General features: G+C 37.5%; 3 protein-coding genes across 3 annotated transcripts; 2 read left to right on the plus strand and 1 right to left on the minus strand.

The window, feature by feature from the left end:
- On the plus strand, positions 1–2771 carry gja9a (gap junction protein alpha 9a). The gene has a single exon (XM_036215831.1). It carries the CDS (start codon positions 796–798, stop codon positions 2167–2169), a length of 1374 nt encoding a protein of 457 aa, XP_036071724.1. The 5' UTR covers positions 1–795; the 3' UTR covers positions 2170–2771.
- A 146-nt stretch (positions 2772–2917) lies between these two features.
- LOC112143534 (c-Myc-binding protein) lies at positions 2918–4835 on the minus strand. Its single transcript, XM_024267577.2, has 5 exons — positions 4666–4835; positions 4369–4441; positions 3746–3794; positions 3499–3628; positions 2918–3181 (listed from the first exon to the last, which is right to left on the minus strand). Exons 1-5 carry the CDS (start codon positions 4678–4680, stop codon positions 3134–3136), a joined length of 315 nt encoding a protein of 104 aa, XP_024123345.1. The 5' UTR covers positions 4681–4835; the 3' UTR covers positions 2918–3133.
- A 334-nt stretch (positions 4836–5169) lies between these two features.
- Positions 5170–18340, plus strand: rragca (Ras-related GTP binding Ca). Its single transcript, XM_024267576.2, has 7 exons — positions 5170–5723; positions 8644–8847; positions 9922–10121; positions 12723–12837; positions 13549–13691; positions 13950–14098; positions 17330–18340. The coding sequence occupies exons 1-7, from the start codon at positions 5541–5543 to the stop codon at positions 17482–17484; spliced, it is 1149 nt and encodes a 382-aa protein (XP_024123344.1). The 5' UTR covers positions 5170–5540; the 3' UTR covers positions 17485–18340.
- Positions 18341–18791: the final 451 nt, after the last annotated feature.

Consider the following 18791-nt stretch of genomic DNA (forward strand, 5'->3'; position numbering starts at 1 on the left):
TTTTCAGTGTCCCTTTAGGGGGTCCTAAGATTCCCCTTTGGACAAATATATTGTAAAAAGCAACACATTTGTTTTCCAAAATAAAATATCTTTATGAAATGTATTTTTCAAAAAAGAAGTTTGAATTTCATGCCTAAAACTAGGTTAATGTCATATTTTCATACATTTTTTGGAAATAAGAATAAATTAATCAGAATGTTTTTTGAAATATTGTTAAAACACATTTTGTTGAAAATATGTAAACCTTCAAATAATAATCCAAATCAACTCAATTCCATTTAAATAAAGCAGTTTTTGCACAACATTTAATGCATGTAAATATCGCTCAATCAGTCCAGCCAGTTCATTCAGCTGCTTCCCATCATGGAGCTGCTGGGACGTCTGACAACAGCTAAACTATATGATGTGAAAACGGCTGCTAGTATTGATCCACTCTGATGGTTAGTGTTGGATGATGTCCAGCAAAAGCCCATTTGTCTCTTGTGCTTGAGACTGGACGGGTCACGCAAGTTTTTGTAATGAGTCGACACTTGTGGAGGAAGTGAACGATTTTTAAAACTTTGTGGTGATCGTTTCACGACTGCATGACCAGAGGGGGGTTGCGTCAGCATCGGCAGTCCGTCCACGCTGCTGCACGGTAATCAAATTTACCACTTAAGAAAAAAACAATCTTATATTTTTATTCTACTAGCAAACAACATTTTTGCTATTATTTTCTCAATAAAATGGTTCTTGAGTTGTAATTAAGTCTTCTTCTTCTCATTCATCTCCATCAGTCACGATGGCAGAGTAAAGATGGGGAACTGGAACTTCCTTGGAGGAGTTCTGGAGGAGGTCCACATCCATTCCACAGTGGTGGGTAAAATCTGGCTCTCCATTCTGTTCATCTTCCGCATGCTGGTGCTGGGGGTGGCAGCAGAGGATGCATGGATGGATGAGCAGGAGGACTTTGTTTGCAACACTGCCCAACCCGGCTGCAGGAACGTCTGCTACGACCGCGCTTTCCCCATCTCCCTCATCCGCTACTGGGTGCTGCAGGTCATCTTTGTGTCCTCGCCCTCTTTGGTTTACATGGGCCATGCCGTCTACCGGTTGCGAACGTTGGAAAAGCAGAGGCAGAAGAAGAGAGCTCTGCTGTGGAAGGATCTGGAGTTGGTAGATGTGGATCTTGCCAGGAGAGAAATGAAACACCTCGATCAGAGGAAGGTTAACAAAGCTCCTCTGAGAGGCGCGCTGCTCCGCACTTACGTGGCTCACATCGTCGTCCGCTCTGTTGTTGAAGTGGCGTTCATGGCGGGTCAATACCTCATTTATGGATTCCAACTCAGCCCACTCTACAAGTGTGACTGGGATCCATGCCCCAATGCTGTTGACTGCTACATCTCCAGACCAACAGAGAAGACCGTCTTCATGGTGTTCATGCAAAGCATTGCTGCTCTATCCTTCTCTCTGAGCATTTTAGAGGTCATGTATCTGTGCTACAAAATGATTAGGAAGGTCACTCTGGACTTCTGTGCTAAAAAAGGAAAAAATGTTCAAGAACTTGAGGATTTTGAAGCCCAAAGGGATAAAGTTACACCAATTTGCAGCAGGGAATCTCATAAACGAAGAATTCAGTCTGAGCAGAACCACCTAGAGCTCATAGAGAGAAAACAAAGTTACCCAGAACTTAGGAAAACCTCGTTTCTACCTCCTCAGCTTCCCACTCAAGGATGCTGCAGCCAATCAACCTCTGCAGAGGCTCGCTCATCCTTCTCCAACTTTCATATTAATTCCAAAGAGAAGTCTGAAGGCTTTTACCTCCACGACTCCAGAGATAAAAACGGTCAAAGGAAGAACAAACAGCCTCCCAAATGTCTTCAGAGAGCAGCTCATGCTTCTTCTCTCCCCTCTCTGCATATGAGGTCACCGAGGAGGCCAAAGGAGGAGCTGGACTCGTTCAATTGTGCTCCTACATTTGAGATTAAACGTTCTGACACGGGGTCACATGGAGGCACCAAAGCTAGCAGAGAAACTCCCTGTGAGAAAATAAGTTCACAACCAACCGGTGGATCGCTCGACGACTGCAGCACAAGATCAGGATGCGTCTCATCACTGCCGTCCTCAAACGGCAAAACATCAGCGGCAAGTGACACGAGCAGCAGAAGAGACACAGACCTGCAGATCTAAAAACTGTTTAGTTTTTTTTCTTCAATTTTGACTTTTTCAAAATTATTTGTTTTAAATTGTAAAACATTAGCAGTTTTAATCATAATAGGTATAATTGAAGCCATTTTTAGATAGTGAGACAAATGTAAACTGTGTCACAGGTTACAGCTAATGCTACGAGTGCACGTCTACTTTGGAATGTACTATCACACTGATAACAGGTGTTTTGCCTCTTCTTCAGTGGTTTTTCACCCATATTTCCAAGTTATATTAAATTATAAATGTAAATGCATTATAAATCAAATGCAATCACATTTTAGCAGGAATTTAAAGCAAACAATGAATTGAATAGCGATTTTAACATTGTGAAATGCATTTTCAAATTGCAAGCATGAATTGTTAATTGAGAATTGAATGTCACTTTGAATTATGGGTGAAAAAAAAAAAAACTTGCATAGACTCATCACATTTCTGAGCATATCTATGAGGAGTTCAAACAGTAGCAGTTTCCTAACCAACAGTTGCTGTTTTATTCTCAGATTTTGTAAAAGAAACTCAAATTTATAGAACTTTTGTTTTTTGCTTCTGGTGGGTAGATTTAAGAAACCAAAGAAAGAGACATTAAAACCCATATCAAGGGTTCCAGTGAAAAGGATAAGGATCAAAGATGAGACTGTGCTTTATTTTGTTTTTTTACAATTGTGTATTCTAATAGATAACTAAATGAATTAGTCTGAGACATTGTGAGAAAAAAACCCAGCACAAGTAGTTTCTTCTAACATTGGCTTTTGGCAGCATTTATTTCTTTCCCTTTAAGTGGATTTAAACAAAATAAAAATATAAATAAACAAAAAGTATAAGTTATAATATAACTGAAGATTTACAAAAACAACACTCAAACTTTCACTTTGTTTTTTTCTGTTTTCAAAGTAAAAGTAAAAGCAGTTTTAACAAAACAAGTGTCTGAAACTTAAGTGGGTTTCATCTAGTTAGCTGTGCTTCCATCTTCTGATGAAGGCTCATACTGCTGAAGCTGAAAGATGAAGAAGAAAAATGTACAGTAAAAATTTGAGCACCTTAAACAAAATATTCCATGTTTTAGTAAAATACTTAAAATTGATTGCAATCAATGCCACTATCAATCATAGTATTTACAGATTTAATTGTTATCAAACCGGTTCATTAAAATAAAGGTGAAGAACTTTAATTTGAATCAACTCTATCTTTGTTGGGAGAGAGCACCCCCATGTGGGCTGTGATTAGGAAAATCAGAAGTCCTTTCTTATTGGAATGAATCCTCTCATTCAATTTGATAAATAAAATCATTTAAAAACAGAAAATAAAACTTACCTTCGCTTTCAGCTCTTTGTTTTCCTCTGCCAGACGTGCACACCTCTGCCTCAGGTCGATCACCTCCTGCTGCAGGGCCTCGACATCGTCTGAGGTCTGACCCACGGCACCAAGGTTCTGCTTAACAAACCTGAGAGGGGTTTGTTCAAGAAAATTCTCCCTCGTAAAGGTGTGTACAAAGTGGTAGGTTAGAGCAGGAGACTAGTATGATCCTCCACAAAACAGAGTCATGTGATCAGAAGGATACTCCAGGGCATTATTGGGCTTCTCCGGCTTCTCATATAGGGACACCAAAACTGTAAAACAGATATTTTTTAGACATTGAGATTATAAATAATAGTGCATTCAAAATAATAATAAAAAAAGAGCTTATCGGTAACACTTGGTATCAGTTTTCATAACATTTAAATTAATTTAAAAAAATCTGGACTCCATTATGATTTTTTTTCTTCAGATTAATCATTTAATCAGGTAGTTTTACACAATATCATTATAAAATTATTGATTATAATTAAATAAAAATACCCTAAGCATCACTAAGAAGGACTTTATCCTTTAAAGATGATTTTGACACAACAACAATTTGGAACATAAAGTATTAATTACTTCTAGAGTTTTGCACATTTCTTTTTTTTTTTTCTTTTGGTTCCAATAATCTTGACTAAAATTAGGTCAGCTGAATCCTCAGGTCCTGCCTGATAATTAATTGGATTCAGGTGTGGGTGCAGATGCTAAACATATAGAAGAGGCAACGAATTAAATTTACAAAAAGAAAAAAAATCACAACTTTCTTTGTTTAATCCCAGTCACATTTATTTTATTTTATTATTTTTTTTTATATAAAATAAAAATAAAATAAAAAAGTCCTACCACTTGTGAGGCTGTCAACAACACCGGCTCTCTCCAAATATCTCCGAAACTGTTCTCTTTTTGAGTCTGAGGCCTGTGGGTGACATTACATAGAGTTAATATGAACATTTAGCCTGCAGTCTATATATTTTCTATAATAAGTGTTGTTTCAAAGTTCTGTTGATTTGTAAACTACGCTTTACCTGCACGAAAATCAATCAAAACAGTAGCGCTTATTTGCAGTCTCTCGGTTTGCTAACATAAACTTCTAACTTATAATTGTTTAAAAAATAACGAGGCTTGTAAAAGAACACTTACTCTGTAATGCGCCATGACTATAATGTCTTAAAGTTGCTAAAGTTTCCTTCAATGTTACGGAACCGAGCTATTAGGAGTCGACGAGGTTAACTTTCGTTTTGACGCTTTTCAACCGCTCTGTCTGTGGAGAGATGCTGCCTTCAAGGTCCCCTGTAAATGCCACTATGCACGTCAGAGAAGGATTGTAAATACAGGGATTAGCAGCGCAAACATATTTTTTAATGTGGTCTTCAGACTTGTGGCTATACTTATTTGAAATGTAAAATTTATTTATATGGTTTGAATGAATAAATCACATTTACAAAGTGATTTTTGTCAAAATTTCGTGTAACCCTAAAGTATCAGTTTTGTTTAGCTTTCTTCCTCCCTACGCCATCTGCTGGTGAAATCGCTTCCTATCGTAACTGTCGTAACTTCTGTTTTGTTCGTAATTTATTAAACACCGTATTTTCATTTTAACTACTCAAATCATTTTTTTGCACAAAAAACAAACAAACTTCAGTTTATTTTAATGTTAATATTTTTCGTATTTCTCGTATGACTTAGTTCACAAGAACAAGAATACAAGTCAGGTGACAGGGACGAACCGCAAAAGATGGACAGGCTGTTTGGCCAATCATCCTTTGAGATATAACACAACAACCAATAAGAAGAAAGAGGCGGGGCACAGGATGGCTTTTTTTCCTCTTTTTTTATTTAGCTAGAGGAAATCCTCAGATAATATGCGGGGTCGTTCGTGTTTCCGAGTCGCTTGACTATTTTTTTTGTAAAACTAGTCATTTTTAAACGTAAGTTACCCATTGTCTGGCACAAACACAGAGCCAGGGAGTGTCAACTTAGGGGGGAATAGGGGAAGCTCGTGACGTTGGGTCAAAATGTCGATTCAGTACGAGGTGGAACAGCTGCCTGACAGCTATGGGGTGGCGGACTCGTTCCCCAAAGATTTTGGTTATGGTGAGGAGGAGGCAGAAATCGAGGATAGCCCGACGTCTTCCGATAGCAAACCTAGAATCCTGCTCATGGGTTTGAGACGAAGCGGCAAGTCATCAATCCAGAAGGTAAGAATTGTATGATTTATTATGAAGTGTTAGCTTTTGGAGAGCATCCTCTCCTATGTGAACCCAAGTTAGCTAAAATAGCAGCCGAGTTTGTTTTCCATGTTGCATGTGATTGCTATCAGTCAACACGCACCGCTGCGTTCAAGAAAAGCAATTTTAACGAAGCTTTCGGCTAATTAGCCTTTAGCATTAGCCGTTAATTATTAACAAAGTGGACAGAGACGCTAAGCACAAATGTATTGATACTTTGCTCATTAGCTTGGCCTCATTTTTCCCCCCACCAAAGTCTTAAGACTCGGAAGGAGTGATCTGTGGGTTTGCACGTGACACTAACTGACCGCACCTTTCAGTGTAGTCAGCGTTTGGGTGGAAATCAGTGCTGCTAGCAGGCAGCCTCGTTGTCTCCATAGAGTGATGACAGTCTGCACTTGATGTTCCTGCACCATGTTGCCTAAACTCTAATGAAAACCCTGTTTTTAGCATGTTCTTGTAGCGTTTCCTGATGATATATAAAGAAAATTAATCTTTAAATGTGATTTATTAGTATTCTTTCAATCAAATCGTTGTGAATCAGGAGCAGATGAGAAAATTTTGTTGGAAACAGCTTGTAGGTGTGACGTAGGACATACAATTGACATGCACTTGCAAATAGATCCATTTATTTCTTAGTTTTGGCTCAAAACTCTTTTTATTGCACTGGTAATATTAGCTTGGGGGTGTGAGGGACTGTAAGCTAGCGGGAGAGAGATTGCAAACAAAGGGATGATGGGAAATGAGGGAATGCTTACTCCGCACCAAAAGCCCTGTTCACAATTCAGAGGTGAATTGTAATAAACTCTTGCCACTCCGCTGAAACTTTCATAGAAAACAACTAGGACTGCCACAAACAATAATTTTAGTAGCTGACTAATAGCTGATTATTTTTTCCGATTAGTCGACTAATCGGGTCATGTGCAAAGTGGATGTAAAGAACACATTTTAACCATTATTAGCCTTAAAATAACTAAAATTAAAGACAATATGAATGATAGTTTATTAGACTCATAATAAATCGTGCAGCCTGTGTCCTTCATTAGTTTCTAGTATTAAAACAAGATTAACCCTTTAACACCGGAGCTCCAGTGTTTCTGTTCTTAGATATACAGTAACTCTTCAACAGGATTAACGTAAATTCCAGTAGATTCTGAAGGAGAAAAGCGCTTTTCTCCTTCAGAATCTACTGGAATTACGTTGATCGTGTTAACGGTTGAAAAGTTACCGCATGTTAAAGATTTTGTTCTTAAGCGTCACAAACGACGCCTCAACTGTTCAAGGGTTAAATAAAATGAAGTTGACATCTAAAACAAATGAACTATTTGTCATTAAAGATAAAGTTTTGGTATCATCAGCTCAAATTAAAAAAAAGTGTTTTTTTTAGTGCTTATGGCTCACAACTTTATTCAACTCTACTACACTCTGACTCCATATATAATGAAGTAACGGCTAATTGACTATTTTAGTCAATTAGTCGAATAATCGTGGCAGCCCTAAAAACGACATGTTTTTTTTAAATTTTGACTAAAAACTGCTTAATCATAATTGAAAGACCACTTGGGATGCTTTTGAAATTGGAGTTGGACTTAAAAAATCCTAATTTTTTTTATATATTTCTTTATATATGTCCATTTTGTTTCACTTAATGCTTTTGTTCTTTCTATATTCTTTTTTTATGCTGACGTTCTTGTTAAAAAACTAAAATCCACATTTCTAAAGGAACATTTCCAGCTCTTTTTCTTGTGTCTCTACATTTTCCAGTCTGTGTTCTTCCAATAAACCTGCAGTTTGGGCTGAGAACCATGTGATTTAGCTTTGTGTTAGTTCGTTGACCTGTGATCTTTGTAGCTTGCACAGCACTTTAAAATAACAAGCATTCTTCTACCATCGTCTGTTATTTCCCAGCGTTCTATTATCAAAAACCTGATTAAAACGATCTCCAATACAATTTGTTTTTTAGCTGCTGTATAGTTTAACTGAATGTTGAAAGTGTTGAGTCGGCTGACGGGTCAGATTAATGCATCTGCAGCGTTTTGCTCTTTCACCTTCTGCTAAACATGTGACATATGGATGATATGGCTCTGACATACACGAGGAAGAAAAGCCCATTTGAAACTTTCTTTACAATTTACTGATTCATAGGGGACATTATTTAAAAAATCTTTTTGAGGAACCCTTAAGATGGGAGGATAGGGGAAAGATTTGACTGGTTTTAAAATTTTAGCAAATATATTGGTACTATAAATTATTTTCTTAAAAGCATTTTTAACTTTTTTATGATTATTTTGTTAACAGACACTCGATTTAAATCATATCTGACATGTTCGACGGAGACGTTCCGTCTGATGATAAAAAAAAATAAAAAATAAAAAAAATTCTGAATACTTCAGACACTATTAACTTTATCACAATTAGAAGGTTTTTTTCTTTTCTTTTTTATTGCGTAAGGTTTAAACATCCCATCTGTAGACATCCTTAAAATTAAAAAATATTGCAGAAAACAAAGGGAAAAATTAGTCTAGTGCACAAACAAATCTAGAACATTATTTATTTCAAAGGAAAACTGTACTGGTTGTATAAAGCAGAATATTCATGTTTTTACGGGTGACTCCTTGTTACTCAGGGAGTACAATCAATATTCTGTAAGTTTACTTTTCATTGCTTGACTTCAACCTTTGGACTGCAGATAAAAATATAAATCAAAATATAAATCTTAGGTGTTTCAAACACTTGTTCTTCCTTTAGGAGATTCATATTTTTGCTTTCATAATTTGCTGGAATGCTGTTTTCTTTTTATTGTGAAATATGTTCTTTTTAAGTATATAGAATCCACATTTCTTATGTCGACTGTTTTCTTTGGAATCATCAGGACTAATTCTCATTTCAGGTGGTTTTCCATAAAATGTCCCCCAATGAGACCTTGTTTCTGGAGAGCACCAACAAGATCTACAAGGACGACATCTCCAGCAGCTCTTTTGTCAACTTCCAGATCTGGGACTTCCCCGGTCAGGTGGACTTCTTTGACCCCACCTTCGACTACGAGATGATCTTTCGAGGAACTGGGGCTTTAATATTTGTCATCGACGCTCAGGTAAGACAGAGACGTAACCTCAGCTGAAGCACTTTAAAAATATCACCTATTGGGTTTAGGGCCGCCAAGATTAGTCAACTAATCGACTATTAAAATAGTCGATGACTAATTTAATAGTCGATTAGTCGTTACTTTATATTATATGAAATCAGAGTGTAGTAAAGTTGAAAGTTATAATGGTGTAATGCTAGCTATTTTTGCTAATTTAGGATTTTTTTCTTTTTTGTGGCTAATTTGGAGTTTAGCTAATATTTCAGCTACATGCAAGCTAGTTTGGCTAATTTAGGATTTTTTGTTTTTGTTTTTTGGGGGTTCTAATTTGGAGTTTAGCTAGTATTTCAGCTGTATGCAAACTATTTTGGCTAATTTCTGATTTATTTATTTATTTATTTTTGGCTAATCTGGAGTTTAGCCTACATATTTTAGCTACATGCTAGCTATTTTGGCTAATTTAGGATTTTTTTTTGACTAATTTTGAGTTTAGCTAAATTTCAGCTGTATGCTAACTGTTTTGGCTAATTTCTGATTTTTTTTTAAATTTGTTTGGCTAATCTGGAGTTTAGCCTATATATTTTAGCTACATGCGAGCTATTTTGGCTAATTTAGGAATTTTTCTTTTTTTTGGGCTAATTTTGAGTTTAGCTAAATTTCAGCTAAACGCTAGTTATTTTGGCTAATTTAGGATTTTTACAGTTTTTCTTTTTTGACTAATTTCCTTGAACTTTTAATGTTCGTGCCACCGATGTATAACTTTTATATCGTGTATACGGCGCGCGTCTCACATAAAAATTACGTCATTGATGCAAGAATCACTAACGATTTGCATATAAACAGAACAATAATCACACTCAATTATTCCATGTATATTCACGTACCACCAATTTTCATCCATGTAATTTGTACATAGTATCAGTGTGACAGCCTTTAATAGCAGAACTTCAAACATTTTTTTGTACATTTACTTGCTACAGTTACAGAGAAAAAGAGACTTTACATTTGAATCTTGATATTAAGGAAATGCAACTTTCACACATTTTTCCCCCTCACATTTTGATTTGACCTCTGCTACTGCAGGATGATTACGTGGAAGCTCTGGGAAGGCTCCACCTCACTGTGTCGCGGGCCTACAGAGTCAACCCGGAAATCAACTTTGAGGTGTTCATCCACAAGGTGGACGGCCTGTCGGACGACCACAAGATCGAAACGCAGAGAGACATCCATCAGAGAGCCAACGACGATCTGGCTGATGCCAGTTTGGAGAAGCTACATCTCAGGTAAGAGGCTGAGAAAGACTCTTTATTCTCTGTCTTTGCTGTGTTTGTTTGATTTTGATCAAAATCACTTTCAAATATCAGATCAGGTTTGTTTTGGCCCTGATCCGAAACTTTTATAACACATTTTTATAAAGTGAACACATTTAATAAATTATAACAATCAAGCAAATGTGTTATAAGTATCAGTTATAAAAACTATCAAATACTAAAAATATGTTCTAATTATTCATATAAGAAGATTTGGTGACTGTAGCTTTAGAATATTCAGAACTATTGAACATTTTTGATCAGATGTGATCAATATCTCTATTAAAAATTAAAATAGTGCTTCTTCCAAAGCTATTATAGCTTGAATATGATAAGTATTCATGACTAATTCTTATCAATGTAAAATTTTTATTAGTTTCAGTTTTTAAACTTCTTTGTTACTTTTCTCCGAACTTGCACTTTGAAGACGGTCCCTTGGCCCTGTCTCGCTGCCGGTTCTCCGTTCATTTTTTATTTAAAAAAATAAAATGTGTATATATATTTTAAACACCTTTGAAGGTTTGGATAAAGACAAACTTAAGTGACACTTTACTCCATTTTAAGCATTTATTAAAAGAGTAATTGAGCCCAGAAATCTGAATAGATTTTAGTGAACTGTGTTTGTGCGCCTCCTGCCCAAACTAGTACCGTATTCTCCTGTGATTTACTGGAATAAAATTTTGCAATTCATTAATGGTGTGTAGACTTTAGTAAGGCATCTATTTGACATCATAAGTGTGAAAAATGTAGTGTTGATCAAAATAGTCAGAAAATAACTGTGATCCCTGATGGGAAAGCCACATCTGATTCCGATTTTCAATCATGTGATCGCTGACTTCAAATCTCTTGTTTCTCTAGTTTCTTGTTTCCCTTCAAACCTCCAAATACATCAACAAGAATGACTTCTAATCCTGTAAACTAGTACAACATGAGGGAATGGCTTTAAATGAAATCCCACCGGCTTTTCTCCGCTCTCTTTGCTGTGACAGTGCTTTAGACTTTAGAGAGATGGTGGAGCTTATTTACTATTCTTTCTATGAAAGTAAGAACACACAATAGAAGTGAGATTAAAGCCTCGATAGGCTCTTAATCTAGAAACTGGTGTGACTGCTTTAGACACTTTAATGTCAGTAAGTGTGGGTTTATGGAAGGAGAAGTTTGGTAAATTAGTCAATATCCACTCCCGTGTCATCCTCTTTTCTGCATCCATGTTTTGTGGTCTTATTTGCTACCAGTAGCATGAAAAACGGAGACCAATCCTGAGACTTCTGTCGAAAAACAACTTGAGAGACCGCACCTCTTGAAGTGACCTAAACATCAGATATTTGTGGCCACAAAGCAGAAATGAATGAAAAACTGATTGAGCAACAATTTCTGATGAGTCATTGTTAGAACATGCTTCCCCTAAAAATGTGGCCGTATTAAACACAAGAGATCCACCTTTGTTCTTAAACTCATCAACATTTTCAAATTATTAAAAATGATCAGATAAAAATAGTCACCACAAGTCTCTTACAGTTGTTCTTTGAAGTTATTTAAGTTTCCCTTCTTTCAAATGTTAAAAGAATTTATGAATGTGTTTTAAAGCTCTTAAATGGAAACCAGTGCAGCAGAAGCCGTTTGTTCAATTGTTTATCTTATAAAAGCAAGTAGAAACTTTTCAGAAAATGTTTTTGTCAATTTCTAATGACTCATCTTTTAAAAGTCAGCTTTTTTTCTCACACAGAAACACTAAAGTTGTGTTAGAGAAATGTTTGCCTCCTGTAAAAAAGCATTTATGTATATATTTATTCATTCATTTAGATTTTTTTAGATCAAGTTTTATAAACAAACAGGTGTCCCATGCAAAAATGCTTAAAAAAGAGAGAAAACTTAAACAAATGTATCCTAAAATGTTGTTTGATTCCTCTTTGAGTCCATACATGCGGATGGAGCTGCACCCAGCTTTCAAACACGCAGTTTAATTCACACAGACACTGGTTACTTCCTCATGGAACTCTGCTTAAATAAGTAAAAACTGACCTATAGTACATGTGTTGACATGGATGTCACAAACGGTGAATGAACAAAAACAATGAAGTGTTTTAGTCACTTTAAAAATGAGTTATTGCTCCCAGAGCAGAACAGAATCATTACATCGACTGGACATATGTTCCATGAAGTCTGGGATGAAATGAAGCCTCATCTCTTTTGAAAGTTTCCTAGAATCCGCCCCGTCTTCTGTACATTCTCGTTTTGTCTCAGTCTTCCTGTGAAATGTCTCCTGAGCTCGCTAATGAACACTGGAGGGATTTAAATGACCGAGCTCTGGTTGTTGTTTGGACTCCAGAAGAAAAGGAAACTTCAACAGAAAATTCATCATCATGTCTATTTTTTTTTTGGTTCGTTTTATCGGAATGAATAAAGTTAAAATTTTAGTTGCTGTGAACCTAATTGAGAACAAGTCGCATGTAAGTTTTAAAGTTAACAGCAGCTCGTGGTTTTCTGATCCCATTAGTGATAATGTGGTTTTTTTAGAGGAAGTTTCTCATCAGATTTAGCTGATTTTACTTCCTTTTTCTCCATCCCGTACAGCTTTTACTTGACGAGTATTTATGACCACTCCATCTTTGAAGCCTTCAGCAAAGTGGTGCAGAAGCTCATCCCACAGCTCCCCACGCTAGAGAACCTCCTCAATATCTTCATTTCTGTGAGTAGACGGAACTTCAAGACTCCTCTCCCTGTTTCTCCTCACAAACAGTCTGATCGGTGTAACAATCACTGTAAACCATGTACATACTAAGAGGTAATTGAACAATAAAGAAGGTTAAAACCCTCATTCTCTTTTTTACAGAACTAATGGCAAAAATATGGGCAAAAAAGTTTCCGTTTTCATCTATAACTAGATAGGTTGAATACAGAACTCGGAAGATTAAAGTAATCAAGAAAGAACTTCTCTAAGTAATCTTAGACATCGAATGGATAGTTTTGAGATTTTTAAAATAAATAATTGTAGTTTAATTAATTTCAGAATGTATTTCTTGACTAATGCAAGTTTCTTGATTACATTTTTTTAAATTAATTACAAAATAAAACAATACTCTGACTCGTTACATAGGTGGCAATTTGAAATTGTGACTATATTGAAAGCAAATGTGTTTTTTAACACCTTTTTTCAGTCAAATTAATATCAGTCTCTTTTTTTTTTCAACTTACAAAAAATATTTAAAAGCTTTACTTTGAAAATGAGAAGCTTCATCGACACGTTACTATAGCAGTTAAGAGGAGGATTTTATACTCGTTAAAGTCTTAGAAAAAATATAAATACATTATATATTCATATTCTCATTCTCAATGACATTTTTTTAATCTCTGCTGACATTTTTTTTGTTCCTTTTGGTGTTCTCCTCATCTCTGACAGAATTCAGGAATCGAGAAGGCTTTTCTCTTTGACGTGACCAGTAAGATCTACATCGCCACAGACAGCTCTCCAGTGGACATGCAGTCGTACGAGCTGTGCTGCGACATGATCGATGTGGTCATCGACGTGTCCTGCATCTACGGGTGAGCCTGTTCGTCTGGAGAGACTTTCTCCTGCCTTCATGCAGAGTGAAGCTCCAGTTCAGAAGTCTGTGAAGACGATTTTAGAATTTGTTTTCTGTCCACATTTGCATTTCCACATTTGAAATGAGCCTCCAGGACATGCTGCGGATCTCATCAGTGCCTCGTCACTGAAGCAAAACTTGATTAATGTATAATTAATGACGTCTTAAACAAGCAATCATTTATTTCCCTTTTTTTATGTGTGTTGTGGGGGTTTAGTTTAAGGGAGGATGGGAGCGGCAGCGCCTACGACAAAGAGTCCATGGCTATTATCAAGCTCAACAACACCACTGTGCTGTACCTCAAAGAGGTCACCAAGTTCCTGGCCCTCGTCTGCATCCTACGAGAGGAGAGCTTCGAGCGCAAAGGTGAGTCTGATCCAGGACGTCAGTCCGGCATTAAGAACAGCTGCACGTGCGCTGATTTGTAACTCTTTACTGTTGTTCCACGTCAGTGTAAAGTACAGTACATCACAGACTGTCAAAGGTCTATGAATGTAAAAGGTTAAGGATGCTCAAATATCTGATGACATTATGGAATGAATAGATTGGAGTCATCAAAATGAGTAGGGTGGCTGGCGCTCGTTTAGAGATGGGGTGAGAAGTCCGGTCACCCCAAGGGGAGCCGCTCCTCAACATCGAGACGAGCCATCTGGTCTGGATAGGGAGGTGTTCTGCTCGGAGACCCGGGGAAGACTCAGGACATGGTGGAGAGACTGTGGCTATGTCCAAATGAGCTCCCTAATCTCTAACTGATAAAACATGATGTAATGTGATTTAAAAGCAATTCAGACACCATTCTCACTACTTTCTTTTTTTTTTTTTTTCCCCTAATGTCTCATATGACGTCATTGATTTCACGAAGTGAATTAATAAGAACATTTCACGATGTCTATTTGTGACTCCACTGTGTCTCGATAATTAAAAAGTTAATAGTTTATTTAAAAATATATATATTTAAACATGCTTTTCTTTCTCAAAAATTGGTCAACCGCAGTGCCTTGTGGTTTATATTCGCTAATTAAAGCTAGTTTTTAGCTAAAGATTTCTGGTCAATTTCTAGTGCGCTCGATTTTGGAAAAGTAGATTTGAATGCACTATTTATTGTGCACTATTTGGTGAGTAGTGAAGGAATTCGGACATGGCCTATGTCTCCCAGCTGGCATGGGAACACCTCAGGAACCACCTAGAGGAGCTGGAGGAAGTGACCAGGGACAGGGAAGTCTGGGCATATTTGCTTAGACCTCTGTCCCTAGGACCCGGTCCCGGATGAGCGGAAAAACATAGATGGACATAGATTTATACTAGAGCAGTCATTTTTATTGCTTTGTTTTACCTTAAATAGTCAGTAAGTTTTATTTTTTTCATTTTTTTTATAGTTAACAAGGCTTTAAAAAAAGCTTTATAAAATCAATATCCGACACAATATATGATGGATCTGTGAATCTGATTATGCGTTTATGCCTGTGTGATCAAGACACCCTGAAAAAGAAAAGAAAAAGGTAAAGACTGTGAAGCACAGAATGACGACAGATCAAAGTGTCCATCAGCGTTTGTTTAGTCCTCACTAGAGGAGCTGGAAGCTCATCACGCTGATCTGGTTCTGCGTGGTGAAGCGCCACAATGTTTTGATGACCTGCTGCCTGAGCGTTCTCGCCGTCATGTATTGGCGACCATGAAGAACGGTCAGATATGGTTTGGCTGAGTGATCTGGGACTCCTTACAGACAAACTGAATGAGTCCAATGGAGAGGGCAAATACACAAATGTGACTCACTTGATGGTGCATTTAAAGCCAAACTGGGTCTGTGATTTCACAGCTGAAAATTGGAGATTTATCACATTTCTCAAACATGGAAAAACTCAGAAAACCTTACGGAATCAGATTCAGTGTCCATCTGAGAGGCATTTTTCATCACGACTCAGACGCTGTTGAGTTTCAGAAGACTTGTGGACATGGAAGTTATGGACCAACACACTTAAAAGCACCTCCCAACAATAGGAACTTGGAGTTTCCCTTCTTTTTCTCCCCGTGCTGCAAAGATCAAATCTGTTTTTCTATCATTCGCTCCATTTAGCCGTTGTGCGACTCTTTCGGGGCTTTGCACAGAAACCGGCTCTCTGATTGGTCCAGCTGCCACATGTGCGTCATCATTTGACAATGATCTTTCCAAGCTGTGCTGGTATCGTGGTATGTTACAAGCTGGTATTATGTTACCCAACATCAACGCTGAATCCGGGTTTAACATGAACGCAGCTGATTTCTATTTCTTCCTGCTCAAGACCTCAGAGTATCACAACGATTAATGGAGAAGTTGAACCTTTTAGGAAATCCAATTCATTTCAAAATGTTAGCTGACTTTGAAATGAGTTTTTCTCTACATCAATGAGTTTTTTTTCTACATCAAATTTAACTGTTTAAAAAAACTGCTCATTAAACTGCACTTTTGATTTTTTATAAATTGTGTCATCATAGACCCACTTTGATTTAAAAAAAAAGTGTTTTTAACACGTTCTTGTGGCATTTTTCTGATGACGGAGAACATAAATTAAGAAAATTAAGTTTAAAATTGAGGTTAACTGAGTTTTGTTGTTCCCTTCAGCAAAAAATTTGCTCCAATAGGGTTGAGGTTGCAAGGATGCACAGAAAACATTTTGCTCTCTGGTTACACTAATGTTAGTTTAGCTTCCCTAAGCTTAGCTAGATGTGTGTCCCTAATGAACACACATCTTCATCACGGTGTCTGTTACCAAGGAAGACTATGAAAACTTAAATTCTGTTTATAAATCTTCCAGTAAAATTGAAAAAATAGAGTGCAGTTAATCACAGAAATAATCATTTTTATAATGATATAACTTTACAATGGTTCCACTTCTATATCACAATTTTTTTTCAGTCTCCGCCTTCATCTCCTTAGCGCTCAACAACCACGTCTTTTATTACACCAGTTTTCCAACTGGTGAGGAACTGGTCAAGAACCACAGGCCCCACTCCAGCAAAGGGACACGAATGACTAATACAATTAAAAATGTTTCAATTATTTAAAGTCAAACTCCAACTGTATTTTTTTTTCTTTTGTAAAATCATTCCCAGATGTCTTTTAATTATGATTGTGTAGCCAAAATAAAAAAAGCCTTTGTGTTTTTTAAGACATTTTAGGGACAGCAGCAGCAGCTTATTAGATGTACTATTCTGAGTTGTGGGCGGGACTTTTGGCTCTGCGCAACCTCGGCCCCTCCCTGTTGCTAAGAGCTCTGTTTGCGTTTTCATGCCTATAGCCTCAAGCTAGCATTAGCAGCGCAAAAATAAGCAATATTGGATCAATCCAGTGGTACAGTTTTGAGCCAGAGGCCAATTTGGACGTAGAAGGTTCATCATTTCTCACACACCTAAGTATGAGCGGGCCATTGGTATGAGCTTTTTCTAGAATCCAGTTTTCTGATCCTTCGTGATTTGAATTAAGAAATACTGAGAAATTCAGCTTTAATCATAAATTACTCTATAGGTCCTCTACTATGAGAGAAATGCTACAAGAACATGTTAAAAACACAAAAATGACAATTTTCTTTAAGGATTGTGTTTTTTTTTCCCTCTCCTCAGGATTAATAGACTACAACTTTCACTGTTTCCGGAAGGCCATCCACGAAGTATTTGAGGTGGGCGTTTCCGCTCAACGTCCGGGTGGTTCTAAAGCACTGGGCTCCCCGTGCAACAAGGCCATCGCACTGAATGGCACGCCACGCAGCACTGTCTAAACACGGACGCAGGGTCAAGGGTATATCGGCAAAAGACAGACAGAGAAGGGAAAGAAAGAACAGACTACTAAACCGAGGCTCACCAGTGCTCCAGCCACAACCTCCTGCTCCCAGAACCGGACGCACTGAGCCAGAACCTCCAGGAGAGCACGTGGGAGTATCATGGGAGCACAGTCGGCTTACGGAAGACAGAGCGGGACTTGGGGACTCCGTTTTGGAAGAATGTAACGCTCAACGAGCAAGTCAAGAAAGCCAAACGGGGGAAAAAGAGCTTCTGTGATTCCCTGTTGCAGGCAGAAACTGTGTTTCTAAGTGTCGGATTCCTTCCTGTAAACATTGTAACAAACCACATTCTGACCTCTGCTGGGGAGGAGGCGTCCCGTCCCCCGGCGGATCCGACCTCCTCTGTTCTGAAACGGACGGTGGACATGGACTTCAGGTCACAACCCATACATTTTCAGAGACTGCCTTAAGGAGAGGGAGCTCGACTGCAGCGAGCTTCCTCTCATCAACATTAACCTCACCTGACCCCAATGCTGCCCCGAACTCGCTTTTCGGTTCCACTAATGAAGGGAAGAGAAGGATGTGAGAGCAGACTGAAAAGGGATTGTGCTGTCCGTGTCGTCTGAATGTGTGTATGAGTGTTGAAAGGTTACCGCCAGAACCAAGACTGTACGGGCTCTTTGTCTGCAGTGAATAACCTTTGCAAAAAAGATAACGGCAGCAGAGAATAATTAAACTCTTTTCAATCACTGAAAGTCACTTTTCTGTCTGCTCCATGAAAAAATGTTGTGTAGTCTGTATCAGCTGGAGATGTTGTTGACCATAACTCAGGTTAAAGATTCATTTATCGTCATTTTAACAGTAGCATCACTTTTTGTGAGTTGCATCTGCACCCTGCTACAAATATTTCCTCTTTTTCTGTGGATTTTGAGGCCACTCCCTCACAAAACGGAAACCTGTTTACACCATCGTGTGTCGCCACACTGTAGTCAAAGGAGGACAGGAAAAAGACCAAATTGTTATGAACACAAAGCAGCTTTTATTTTTCTATTTGTGTTAGAATCTGCAGCTGGAAAGCACGGCCAACATTCAAACCTGGTTTACAGAAGTAATAAGACTAAAAATATGAATATTTCGGGACTCTGTCTGCCCTGGAGTCTGTTAATTTGAGGCCTGTAATGAACAGACGACCTTTTCTTTTAGTTTTTCCTATATATAGTCTCCAAATCGTCTATTTAAAAAAAAATAAATAAAATAAATCTTTTAATAATTAAAAGGAGTGAATAACCAAAATGTGGTTATGT

Source organism: Oryzias melastigma, linkage group LG16 (assembly GCF_002922805.2).
Source record: "Oryzias melastigma strain HK-1 linkage group LG16, ASM292280v2, whole genome shotgun sequence".
NCBI lineage: Eukaryota > Metazoa > Chordata > Actinopteri > Beloniformes > Adrianichthyidae > Oryzias > Oryzias melastigma.

Coding starts and splice junctions, on each gene's coding strand:
- gja9a (XM_036215831.1), top strand. CDS start 796: ATGGGGAACTGGAACTTCCTTGGAGGAGTTCTGGAGGAGGTCCACATC.
- LOC112143534 (XM_024267577.2), bottom strand. Junction 3,795..4,368: donor TGTTGACAGCCTCACAAGTG/GTAGGACTTTTT, acceptor TCTGTTTTACAG/TTTTGGTGTCCCTATATGAG. Junction 3,182..3,498: donor ACAAAGAGCTGAAAGCGAAG/GTAAGTTTTATT, acceptor TTCATCTTTCAG/CTTCAGCAGTATGAGCCTTC.
- rragca (XM_024267576.2), top strand. CDS start 5,541: ATGTCGATTCAGTACGAGGTGGAACAGCTGCCTGACAGCTATGGGGTG. Junction 13,692..13,949: donor GACGTGTCCTGCATCTACGG/GTGAGCCTGTTC, acceptor GTGGGGGTTTAG/TTTAAGGGAGGATGGGAGCG. Junction 14,099..17,329: donor GGAGAGCTTCGAGCGCAAAG/GTGAGTCTGATC, acceptor CCCTCTCCTCAG/GATTAATAGACTACAACTTT.